At 33.6% G+C, this 13,293-nt stretch overlaps 4 protein-coding genes across 4 annotated transcripts; 3 read left to right on the top strand and 1 right to left on the bottom strand.

Annotated features, from left to right (window-relative positions):
- The first annotated feature begins 220 nt into the window (after positions 1-220).
- On the top strand, positions 221-1,100 carry LOC106406668. Its single transcript, XM_013847367.3, has one exon. It carries the CDS (start codon positions 243-245, stop codon positions 792-794), a length of 552 nt encoding a protein of 183 aa, XP_013702821.1. The 5' UTR covers positions 221-242; the 3' UTR covers positions 795-1,100.
- A 2,616-nt stretch (positions 1,101-3,716) lies between these two features.
- LOC106406669 (cytochrome c oxidase copper chaperone 2) lies at positions 3,717-4,130 on the top strand. Its single transcript, XM_013847371.3, has one exon. The coding sequence runs from the start codon at positions 3,717-3,719 to the stop codon at positions 3,933-3,935; it is 219 nt and encodes a 72-aa protein (XP_013702825.1). The 3' UTR covers positions 3,936-4,130.
- Positions 4,131-4,535: 405 nt separating this feature from the next.
- Positions 4,536-7,019, top strand: LOC106402476 (putative ubiquitin-conjugating enzyme E2 38). The gene is made up of 6 exons (XM_013843225.3): positions 4,536-4,702; positions 4,972-5,598; positions 5,771-5,834; positions 5,915-6,054; positions 6,143-6,454; positions 6,529-7,019. Exons 1-6 carry the CDS (start codon positions 4,631-4,633, stop codon positions 6,838-6,840), a joined length of 1,527 nt encoding a protein of 508 aa, XP_013698679.1. The 5' UTR covers positions 4,536-4,630; the 3' UTR covers positions 6,841-7,019.
- A 1,057-nt stretch (positions 7,020-8,076) lies between these two features.
- LOC125588327 lies at positions 8,077-8,958 on the bottom strand. The gene has a single exon (XM_048759622.1). It carries the CDS (start codon positions 8,956-8,958, stop codon positions 8,077-8,079), a length of 882 nt encoding a protein of 293 aa, XP_048615579.1.
- Between the last annotated feature and the right edge of the window lie 4,335 nt (positions 8,959-13,293).

Raw genomic sequence — 13,293 nt, 5'->3', positions numbered from 1 at the left:
AAGAATAATATAAAATTGCAATCCTATCTTTTCTTTCTATCATAGAAAATAATTAATTACACATTTTAATAATTTAAATCATAATCAAGACTTAGTTAGGACGTGGGATTGGGAATTGTCTAGCTTTTCTAGAAGAAAGAAACGAAATTGTCCAAAGAGTGACCCACATCAACCCAAGAAACTTAAAATTATATTTAAAATAGTAAAGAGTTTATATATATAAGATTAAAGAAATCAAAATCATGGAATCTATCAAAGTCCAAATCTCCAAATCAGATCATCTCTCCTCCCAAAAGCCAAAGTCCATACCTCTCTCTTTTCGTTCATTCATCTTCTTCTCCATGACTACATCAGCTTCAATGAACCCATCTCTCTTTCGTGTAATCTGTATACTCCACTCAGTCATCGCTCTAACAAGCGGAACCCTAATGATGTTCTACACAGAGAAAGCTTCCATCTTCGGACCAGGAAGTGAGATCGCTAGCAAACTCAAAGGATCAACGCCGCACGATGAGCTACTCATTCAGATATCTCAGTCTTTTTCCGGTTTGCTTCTCTTTGCTATTGGTTTGATACTGTTCATGGTATCTTTCGTTAAAGACAGAGAGTTTCATAGCTTCTTCGCTGGAGGGTCTGTGATTCTCTACGTGTTGATGGCTTCTTGGAGGGTTTTGTTTGAGTGGAAGATTGAGGATCTTGCTTATGAATGGCCTAAGCAAGCTCTTGGAGATATAGCTTTAGGGATCTCTTGGGTTTTCTTTCTTGTTTATTCATGGAGAGAAAAGTATGATTAATTGATTGATGTTTTTGATTCTTGTTGTAACTTGTGGGCTAAGCAAGAACCTTTCAATCTTCAGATTTGGTAAGAGAGAAACTGAAAGCATCTGTCGGAATTCAGACAAGATCAGATCAAACAATAAATAGTTTGGATTCACATCTTCAGAAGATCAAGGATTTTATTTTGTTTGGTCTTTAATTATTGCTATGTAGATCCTCTATATTTTGCTGAATCAAATCCAAACTCATTGTGAAAAGAGAATCTGAGATTCTGATTTTTGATTAATTAATAATGAAAAAGCTGAAAATTACATTCTATCTTATTATCCTCTTGTCAATTTGTAAAAAACGTAAATATATGGTTATGGGTCCGGTGTAGCCCATTTTCAGCCACTAATAATGTAATAATTGAATTCAGTAGGATCATATGATTTTGGGTCTGATTTGATTTGAATGAACCGCTTTATATTCAGTGACGTAGAATTAAAACCACAGTAAAATCTCTATAAATTAATATTATTGAAACTGTAATATTTTAAGAAAATTCTAATTTTAATTCAAATTTTATATCATTTTTCAAATTTATATTTAAATGATAATTATTTGGACAATTCTCTCAAATAGCTATTTTAAGTTTTTGTCACAAAAAATAGTTATCAAAAAAGAAAATGAAAAAAATAATCCCTTTGTATTTTGAAATTTTTACTATTTTTTTTTTTTAAAATTTGAAATCTTATCCCTAAAACCCCATCTCTTTTTTTTTTTAACAAACCTTCTAAAAAAAAACTCCACCGATTAACTCTAAATATTAAATCTAGATTAGTTAACCCTAGGGTAAAAATATACTTTTACCTTCTAGTAAAACTTCTTTTAGTCATTTTTCTCATTGATAGCTATTTTTGTGACAAAAACTTAAAAAATAATATCTTAGGCAATTTCTCTAATTATTTTCATAAATACTTTAAATTTATTATGAAAAGGATAAAATTAAATCTCCTAAATCATTTATAGATGTTTAAAATTATTTATAAAATTTTATAAATCTAACCTTACCCCATAAATACTAAAAATAATCATTAAACCGTAAACTCAAATATTAGAGTATTTTTTATTAAGTGTATTTTTGAGAATAGTAATAAGTTAGTGTATTTCAAACAAATTTTTAATATTTTATTAATTTATAAAAATCATTTTCTAGATTTATATATCTTAGAATATATGTTTTTATGAAACAAGAAAAATATTTGATTTCACTGTTTATATATTCATTTTTTTATGAATTTAACTTTAATAATTTTTATTGTTTAAAGTTTATGAAATATGTAACCTATAATTAAAATGTTTGATATGTATTTATTAATTATCATCCATATATTATGAAATCTTAAGAAAAATAGAAATATATTTCACTGTAAATATAAAACAAACAATACAATATATTATTATCTTTATATAAACTACATATATAATGAATTAATTTATGATTATAATGAGATTATATACATATGTAATCTTCTAAAATTATTATCTTATTATTTTATCAATTTGCGTCATATGTTAAATTTATTTAACCTAGAACCGACAAAAGTTATTAATAAATTTATTTTATTAATTCATTATGTATTAATTTATAGAGTTTCTATTATATATATATGTTTTGAAGTGACTATAAATATTTTTGCAGTAAGATTTCAGTTTTAGATTTGAAACTTTTTAGTGATATACATATAAATTTTCTAAACCCAAATATAAGTGTTTCAGCAATTTTAATTTCGAACAGCCATAGAAAAGAAAAAAAATTATAGCTTTAAAAATCATTAAAAATCATCATTGGAAAAAAATTGTGCTTTAAATATTATATTATTTAGGCTGTGGAAAACTTTACACCACTTGTAAAATACTCACGAATCAATCCCTTGTTGATTCTTTCTTTGATTGTCAATAAAATTAGTAGACTCATGTTGTCTTTTGTGGAAAAAAAAACTATACTGGCTTGAATAGCCCATTTAGGGCCCATTAACTATTAAATTATTGGGTATATATTAAATTATTTTTAACTGTACTTCTGGTAAAGCTTCTAATTACAGTTCTCATTTCTTCTTTTTCTCCCGAAGATTCTCTCTGGTTCTCCGCTGCTCGACTCCTCCTCCTTTAAGCCGATCAAAGGTCAGTTGTTTATTAATCTCCGAAGCTTCTTGTCTTGATCTGTTTTTTTTCTCCAATTCTAAGATCATATTCAAAGACGGTGCGATTGAATTTTAGAAAAAAGGCTTCCATTTTTCTACCGATGATTGTTTGTTCGCCTGCTTGCTCGTTCGTTCGTTTAATAGAATTAGAGTTTTAGTTAAATTTGTTTCTGAATTTTTATTCATATGAGTAATGAGATTTCGTAATTTGAGACTCTGGGTTTTAAGTTCCGACCAATGTCTTTAAAGGGTTTTGCCTGATTTGATTTATCGATGCTCCGGATTACTGAATCTATCAATCACCGACAAAGATTGATTCTTTATTAGGCAGTCGTGAAGCTTTATCCCCATCTGCTGTCGACCCTTATCTGGCTTAGTTACTTGCTTGAACCAAGTTAGTTAACTTTTGATGATATTGCATTGTTGATATTAACAATTTTCAGAGTAACTTGATTTTAACTTAGGAGACCATTTCAATTGGTTTAGTTGTTAATCAAGGTTCTGTGAGGTTTAAAACTACTTGGTGTAACCAGTAACAAAAATAAGCTATGTTAGAAGACCTTTTCAGTTGATTAGTGTTTTACTGTATATTGGATTTATTTTTCAAATGTTTAATGTTTCACGTGTACTGATCTACCCTGATAAGCTTAACCTATGTTACCTTGTTTAAATGTTTCGTTTACTCTTTGGTTATTGTTGACTGTGTCTTTTTGGAATTTTCATGGCGTAACATTGTGAGAATGTGATTGCAGGATGAGTGGTTTACAAGCACAAGAGAGGGCGTGTTCCCTGAGCCAGCCAAGCAAAGATGTGGCTGCCGCCGAAACAAAGCCAAAGAAGAGGATATGTTGTGCTTGTCCGGATACAAAGAAGCTAAGAGATGAGTGCATTGTAGAAAACGGTGAATCTGCCTGCACGAAATGGATCGAAGCTCATCGTATGTGTCTTCGGTCAGAGGGTTTCAAAGTTTGAGAATTGTTTAAAGACAAATGTCATGGAGTGAGGAAATGATTAGTGACAATAGATTGTTGATTTTGTTTTTCTGAACTTACACAACAAGTCATGTAATAACAGAGCAAACAGAAAGGGTTACATTGGTCAAGATCAAATCAAAACTATATATGTACTCAATTACTCACATTTATCAGTGATTTCTTATATCTCCAACTTCCTTTTTAAAACTTGTAATTTTTTTGGTCAAAGTCCAACTTGTTTATTTATTTATTACTTTAGAAAGTAATAATTGTTTATTTATTTTATTAATGTATTCTTGTTAAAGATTATCTTATCTTCTTTTTGATTAGCTAGGAGTAGGACTAGGAAGGATTGCTCTGTGTATCAGAGATTAAATAAAGACAAATTAAAACCGTAAGTTCTCATATCCAACGGTGTAGATTCCTGACCTCCTCGCCCTCTTGGCGTCATCACGACCGTCGATTCAGCCACGTCAGCAAAATATGGGAAATTAATGTTCAGTTTCAGTGGGGTCCACACGCAGAGACCTTGTGTTCTAAGTCTTTAATTGTCTTAAAAACATTTAAACCCAAAAATGGACGAATCCTAATTAAAGAAAGTAATTAAGACATTAACAAGGAATTGGACTCTCGTTTTGTTATAAAAAGAGAGCATTCAAAGGGATTTTGATAAAATCTTCAAAAAAATATAATATGGAGCCCGACGTGGTGGAGATCGCTCCTCCTCTGTTCCCTTCCGGTTCAAGAACTCGTAAACCCAGAAAGGTTCGATCTTTATCTTCTTTAATCATCGACAATTATGAGATCAATCTGTTTCGACTGTGCTCAATTTTACTGGTTTTACCTCGGAAAGAAAGTGAACTTTTGTCCTTTTTAGGGCTTCCTTGTTGCGTGATGATCATCTCTGTTATCTCAGTGGTTTAGGGCTTATGTGGGTTTTGATTGTGTTCTTACAGTTTCAAGTGTTTCTCTGTTTTGGTTTGTTTATCAACTCCTAGTTGATAGTAAAGTTTGGTCCTTTTATCTTGGTGTAGGCTGTGATTCCTGAAGTGATCGATGTGGAGCAATACGAGTTCCGCAGTGGTGGTGTTGTTAACAACAACAACAATAGTCTTGTTGATGTGAAGAACAAAGGGAAGGCTATACAAGATGGGTCCTTTTATGATTATAACCTGTTTAATCATGTCGATAATGGAATGATGCATGTGGACATTGACGACTACTCCATGTTTCAAGCCGTTCTAAACTCTCAGGACTTCCCAACCGATGTAGAAGTGTTCATGTCCACTACTCAGCCTTGGGGGTTTCCTGATTCGAAGGGGAGTAGAAGCAGCTCCACGGAAGCTGTTTGGAACACATCTATGGAGACTCCTCAGTCATGGGATTTCTTCTCTGGTTTGGCTTTCCCTCAAACTAGCAGCTACTCTTCGGTTTCATCATCCACTATGGTTCTACCTCAGGCTCCTGATATAGTGATGGTGCCAGCTCCTCCTCCTTCAAGATCTTTTAAACTTGATGGTTCTGGTAGCTCTTCCAAGACTCTAGCGGCTGAGGTTGTTCCTTCAGCTCAGGCTGACTTTCTGAAGAGCTTTAAAAGGTTTGAAACTGTTGAGGACTTCTCAGACCATCACTATGCTTCTAAGGGGAAAGCTTCAAAGCAGGTGATGATTAAGCGCCGTATTATTTTAAATTTTTTTTGGAAAAATCGTTTCGTTCAGGCCCGATTTGTCAACTAGGCGGGCGCCTAGACTGATTTTTAGAACACTGTTGAAACTTTATCATCTCAGGGGTTGTTTCTTTGATATTCATGATGCCTCTCTTTAATCTTAACAGCACTCAAAGAATTGGGTGAAGAAGGTTCAAGCAGATTGGCAGATTCTTGAGAATGATTTGCCAGGTTGGTGTGTTGTACTAATGCATATCAATGCTTGCTACATTTGTTCTTAAGTCTCACTCTTTTTTTTTTTGTGCAAGCAGAGACTATATTTGTGAGAGCCTGTGAATCAAGAATGGATCTTTTGAGGGCTGTGATCATCGGAGCTGAGGGAACTCCATACCATGACGGTCTTTTCTTTTTCGATATTCAGTTCCCTGATAGCTATCCTTCAGCACCACCAGTATGTTATCAACATATATTACTGTTTTTGTTGTTTTTTTGGAATCATCAATGATGACTGTGGAGAGGTTTCTATTTATTGTTGACAGAAAGTTCATTACCATTCTGGTGGGCTTAGAATCAACCCTAATCTATACAACTGTGGTAAAGTATGTTTGAGTCTTCTCGGTACATGGACTGGTAACTCAAGGGAGAAATGGCTCCCAAAGGAGTCCACAATGTTACAGCTTCTTGTCTCAATCCAAGCTCTCATCTTGAATCAAAAACCATACTTCAACGAACCTGGCTACGAGATGACCATGGGGACTCCATCAGGCGAGGCTCATTCCAAAGTTTACAGTGAGAACGTGTTCATATTGTCGTTGAGGACCATGGTTTACAGCATGAGAAACCCACCCAAGGTACATAACTTAGTCTAAACCTGATTACTTATTACTTAAAAACTTTTAACACTGCCATGTCTTCATATGTGCAGCACTTTGAAGAGTTTGTTCGTAGCCATTACTTTGTGAGGGCACTTGACATAGTGAAAGCGTGCAATGCTTATAAAGACGGAGCTCCCGTTGCTTCTATAGTGAAAGGTGGCGTCCAAGACATTGAAGAGACTAGTGAGAGCGGTTCCAAGAAGTTTAGGAACGATGTGGCTGCCTTTATGAAGACAGTTGTGGATGAACTCGTTAAGTTGGGAGTGAAGGAGCTTGAAGAAAAGCCCAAACCACTTCCTGAGAACAATGCTAACGCAGAGAGTATCAAAGGAAACCGTAAGAGAAGCAGATCCGTTAGGTGAGCCAAAGCCACCGTTTTGTTTCTCATGTGTTTCTAATAAATAATAATTTGGAAGTAGAGGGAAATAGGAAAAGTAATTTTTGTTGTTTTCCCCAAATTTGTGATAATTTATGTTATGATGAATATTATTGAGAATAGGCCCTTGGCATTTATCTAATTCTAACCGAAATTAAAACTGAATGGGTATCCAAAAATTGAATACAATTTATTTATTTAAAATATTAGTTATATTTAGTTTTGGAATCATCAAATGTTTTAAGTATTATAAACTGAATATTTAAATCCTTCAATGCTTAAAATGATATAATATTTGAATTTTATGAGTATTTTTATCTAAAAAATCTGAAATTAGCCAGATTATTCAATATTTAATGCGGATTTTTATCTGAAACTCCAAAATTATGCAAAAACCGAAATTAACATGAATTTTCAAATATTAACATGTTTCCTAATTTTTGTTCGCTGAAAAAACTGAATTGAACCTAAAATGAATTTTAAAAATACCAGAACCGTTATTAAAAAGAAAAATCAAACCAACCAAACTAAATAAGAATTGAATCCGTCCATGCCTAATTGAGAAACTTCGAATTAGTTTTTTTTTTCTTTGAAAAACTTAAGAGTTAGTTTTCATATGTACATTTTAATTGATGATGAAATTTTATGACTTATGTATTGTTAGTATATGTTTTCGTTGATTAATTTTAGATTGTAATCTTGACTCAGACTATATAGTAATGATTATAGAACTAATAAAAGGTCAAGCCATTCCTCTGTTTTTGCAGGAGACGTGTCCTCTGTTTCTGACTAAACTCGCCATTTGCAAAGCACATGAAGGTGAAGAATAAAATTAGCAAGTGGATTTTTGGATTTAAAGATATCTTGAAGAAGAGTAAAATATATATGTACAGCTTTCGACAAATCCAAAACAGGCTTGCCATGGTCATGAATCTGGCAAATCATTACGGCAAGTAGGACAAGTGAGATGATTATTGAGCCAGGCATCAATACAAACCGCATGATACATATGTCTGCAAACCGGAAACACTCTGCATTCTTCATTCACAACATAACCACTGAGACAAATGGCACATTCTCTCGACCTCTCTTCGTCCTCGTGGTTGTTTTTTTTTTTTTTTTTGAATAAAATGTTAAATTTGATTCAAATAAAAAATGTACTTTTTTACAGCAAGAGCCACTTTAGCATATTAAAATTGCAAACAAAAAACCTAATAAAGAATCAAGCTTGTATAGCTCCAATCCAAAGTTGGAAAGCACAATCAAGTCTCCTGTCTTGTGCTCGAATGGACATAATTCTGTTCTTGACCAGTCTGTCAATCATGGCAAAGAGAACTGCAGGAGATCGCGGCCTCTCACCATGCCTGCGGCAGTTTCTTTCACGCCAAATCATGTAGATTGTAGCTTGAAAAACGTAACGAACAAGGAAGCTTCTGGTTCGATCCAGGTTTGGTTTCTGTATGAAGCGTACGACATCCATCCACTCTTCTGAGTAACCATTTCCCATAAAAACATTCATCAGCTTGTACCATAGTGATGAGGAGTAATCGCAGCCAAAAAATAGATGGTTTCTCGTTTCCAGCTGCTGCATACATAGAACACAGGTCCCATCAATCCCAGCGTTCCAGGCGACCATCCTATCTCCCGTAGTGAGCCGATTGCGAATAGCTAGCCAAGTACAAAACCTGTGCTTTGGTGTAGCATGAGTGAACCAGATTCCTCTGTGCCAAGAGACCTTTTCTTTTTTAGTTCTGATGTGATTCCAAGTTTCTGAAGTAAGAAACTGATCTTTGTAAATATCTTGTTTCCCTTTCCAAAGGACAACATCCTCCTCTTCAGAATGAGATAAACACTGGAGCTGGTTCTCAATTTGAATCAGACCCGCTGAGCGGTGGACTCTTCTTCTACGTTTTGTCCTCGCAGTATGCACCGTGTCATGTTGCCGTATTCCCGTATCGATCTGACCCCTTGCTCCCAACATATCCATCAAGCAGCCTAAAGGAGACCACTGGTCATACCAGAAAGATGTCCCTTTCCCATTATAAACTTCAACTTTACAGAACTCCCGAGCCAGCCCTCGAACTTTCAAAATTTTTCGCCACATCCATGAACCTTTTTGATCATTATCTTTGACAGACCAAATAGACTCATTCTTAAGGAGTGTGGAGTGAATCCATCTGACCCAGAGTGATGATTTGTTAGAGATTAACCTCCAAAGAACCTAGACGACTTACATTTCAGTCGTCATAGGTTTGTTTTGCATTTGACTGGATAATTTCAGAAGTTTGACTTTTTTGGACGACTTACATTTCAGTCGTCTAGTGAAAATTAAAATAATAATATTTTTTTAAAAGTAGACGACTTACAGTTAAGTCGTCATAGGTTAGTTTTGCAATTGAAAAAAAAACTTCAAAATTTAATTATACACAGACGACTTATACTTCAGTCGTCCACGAGATGACTTACTTGTAAGTCGTCCAGGATTTTTTTCTGAGATTCTGGTCAAACCTCGTAAATCCTGAACGACTTACAAGTAAGTCATCTCGTGGACGACTGAAGTATAAGTCGTCTGTGTATAATTAAATTTTGAAGTTTTTTTTTCAATTGCAAAACTAACCTATGACGACTTAACTGTAAGTCGTCTACTTTTAAAAAAATATTATTATTTTAATTTTCACTAGACGACTGAAATGTAAGTCGTCCAGAAAAGTCAAACTTTTGAAATTATCCAGTCAAATGAAAACTAACCTATGACGACTGAAATGTAAGTCGTCTAGCTTTTTTGGAGTTTTTTTTAGCCAAACAATAGTAGACGACTTATTTTTCAGTCGTCCGAAATAACAGATTTCAAAGTCAATTGCAAAAATAACCTCTGTGTTGACCAGACGACGTATAGTTTAGTCGTCTGGACAACTTAGATTGAAGTCGTCCGCGTCTTCTCCGCTAGTTTTTAAGTCTTCTACGTTAGTTTTTGAATAACTTGTATTTTTAAGAGTGATAAGTAACTTCAAGATATGTAAAACTCATATTTACAAAATATGTTCTCTCCCTTAGTTTTACTAAATTTGACTAAGTTTTTCAACGCAAACTTATAATAAAATATGATATGCTTTGACTAGTTACTATTGTTTGTTTCCATCTCTTAAGTATTATTGTTATAGACAATAATGATGACTATTGTTATGAGTTGGAAGAAGGGTTAAAATATTTCTTAAAATGTTGTATCAGTATAAAGCTACCAACATTCTTGTTTATTAAGATGAGAAAAAGGCCATTGGAGTTTATTATTGCATATGAGAGATCCAAAGATAAGAAAAAGGCTATTGAAGTCTATTATTTCATTGATTTGTAAATGTGTAAACACATTGTTAGCACATTTAATACATCTTGGAAAACATTATTACTGATTTTACAAAAAATTCACAACTAAAAGAGTAGACATGCAATTCACAAAACAGACCACAAACAAAACTATTATAGATCATTCCTCTACAAAGACAAGCTTGGATTCCACTTGAGTAGACAAGACCACACGACTTTTAAGAAGTCCAGACGACTTCCAAGAAGTTCAGACGACTTTGTCAGAAGACTTTTAGGAAGTTCAGACGACTTCCAGACGACTTTACAGGAAGTCCAGACGACTTTACAGGAAGTCCAGACGACTTTGTCAGAAGACTTCCAAGAAGTCCAGACGACTTCCAGACGACTAACAGGTAAGTCGTCCCAGAAGTCTTCCAGATCTGAAAAACCTGCATATTAAATCCAGATCTGAAAAACCTGCATATCCAAAAACGTTCAAATGGCTTAAAAACAGAAAAAATGAGTGAAAGATTAGATAAATCTACATTTACAGAACACACAAAAATACATATCTAAAAATAATAGATCTACCTTTAAATTAGTGGAAGATGAGTACCATCTAATTAAAAACCTGCAAAAAAGATAGATTAGTAAGAAAGACATGAGAAAAAACTGGAAAATTTATATAAAGTTTGGTGTTTTCAAGTCAAAGAGATTAGAGTGGGTTTGGAGAGTTTTAGTTTGGGAAAAAGGTAAGAACTTTATACAACAAGAAGTTCCCAAATGAAGAAAAATCAGACATAAGAACTTACCAAAACGCTCAGATCTATTATGAAAGGGAGACTTCATCAGAAGACTTCCATGAAGTTCAGACGACTTCCCTGAAGTCCAGACGACTTCCCTGAAGTCCAGATGACTTCCTGGAAGTCCAGGCGACTTCCTGGAAGTCCAGACGACTTTGTCAGAAGACTTCCAAGAAGTCCAGACGACTTCCAGACGACTTCCAGACGACTAACAGGTAAGTCGTCCAAGAAGTCTTCCAGATCTGAAAAACCTGCATATCAAATCCAGATCTGAAAAACCTGCATATCCAAAAAAGTTCAAATGACTTAAAAATAGAGAAAATGAGTGGAAGATTAGATAAATCTACATTTATAGAACACACAAAAATACATATCTAAAATTAATAGATTTACCTTTAAATTAATGGAAGATGAGTACCATTTGATTAAAAACCTGTAAAAGAGATAGATTAGTAAGAAATACATGAGACAAAACTGAAAAATTCATATAAAGTTTGGTGTTTTCAAGTCAAAGAGATTAGAGAGAGGTTGGAGAGTTTTAGAATGATGAACATTACATTTTTGTTGCAGCCATTTGAGAGGAGGAGAGAAAATGTGTAAATTTTTCTTTATATAGGGAGACAAAAAATCCAATTAGATTAAATATTTTTTACTCAGACGACTTCCTGGACGACTTACATTTCAGTCGTCTGGTGAAGAAATTAAAACATGTAAGTCGTCCAGAAGAGTTTAATATTTTTAGCGGGAAATTAAATATTTTTAGCGGGAAACTAAAATAGAAGACTTTCCAGACGACTTACAAGTAAGTCGTCTGGTTTAAATTATTTAAGCGGAAAAATAATTTTTTAAAAAAATTTTAGGCGGGAATATTTGGACGACTTACATGTAAGTCATCTGTTTTAATTTCTTCACCAGACGACTGAAATGTAAGTCGTCCGAGTAAATTATTCAACAGACGACTAAAATATACGTCGTCCGAGTAAATTATTCAACAGACGACTGAAATATAAGTCGTCCACACCCTAAACATAACCCCTAAACTTAATTATCTAATTAAAGATTTCATAAAATCAAATCAAACTTGAAAAGTGTTTACTATACACATAAATAAACACATATAGGTGAAAACTAATTTTTGAAAAAAACATTTTAGTTTTCCAAAATCTAACCCTAACAATACATACAATACTACAACATATGTTTGCCAAACTCCTAAACCAAAGTATTTCATGATTCACTACTTCCACTCATCTATCTTCAAAACAAATCAATTTTATCATATCTTAATTTATATCACTTAAAACTGTTTATAATTACTTGATTTTTATTTTTCACGCATCAAAATATTTTTTTACAAGATTTATAAATTATTTTTAAAATAAACCGGTACCAGACAACTTACACTTCAGTCGTCCAGACGACTTCCAACATCTCAGACGACTCAGACGATTTACTAGGGCTATATTCGTAAAAATGGCTTCTGTTTTTTTGTTTGGTCACAAAGGGCTGAGCTGTAATTTCATTAGGCTTTTAGGTTAGTTTTGCATTTGATTCAAGTTTGGGTATAAGTTTGGGGTTAAAATCAAGTTGTGGGTTAGTTTTGGCAAAAACCCCTTAAAATTATGGTTGTCATTTCATTTGAATAGTATATTGTAAGCTATTGTAATAAAAACATCTTTGCTTGTGAGTTATTATTTAAAACTCTTAAGTAATTGATTTATTTTTTATCAATTTGATTCGCTTATGTAATTACATACCAGTCATCACTTCATTTTTTTATTTTATTTTTGACCAAAACAATATATCTCAAACTATATATATCAAGTGCGTTGACAAAAAAAAAAAAAAATATCAAGTGCATCTTTAAAAAAAAAAGACTTTTTAAAAACAAGAAGAAGATAAGACTACAAAGTGAACGTGGCAATATTATTATTTTAATCATAAATGCATTCAATTTGGACAGCGTTTAATTAGGACCTCAGAACGTGATACATGCCTCAGAAAGTTCTCTATCCATTGTGTGAGAGAGATTTGAGATCTTGGTGCCATTATCTCATTAGCCTTCAAGACGCTTATAAAACGAGGGTTTTTGTTGCCAACAAGAGAAGTCACAACGAGAGAGACAGAGAGAGCACTGATTTTGATGGATGAAATTAGGGATTTGAACCGTTTGGTAATAACGGTTATGTGCTTTGTGTGTTTAGGGTTTAGTGTTGGGATCTGCTCAGAGTCCGGTGCCTTGATCAAGACATATGTGTCATCCCCACTACACTCTGATGATTGTAGGGGCTGGATTCGACCATCCCTCAAGGCTCGAGGAATAGACGGCCCGGCCC

The sequence above is a fragment of the Brassica napus genome, chromosome C6 (assembly GCF_020379485.1).
Source record: "Brassica napus cultivar Da-Ae chromosome C6, Da-Ae, whole genome shotgun sequence".
Classification (NCBI taxonomy): Eukaryota; Viridiplantae; Streptophyta; class Magnoliopsida; order Brassicales; family Brassicaceae; genus Brassica; species Brassica napus.
This window is presented reverse-complemented; position numbering and strand designations above follow the sequence as displayed.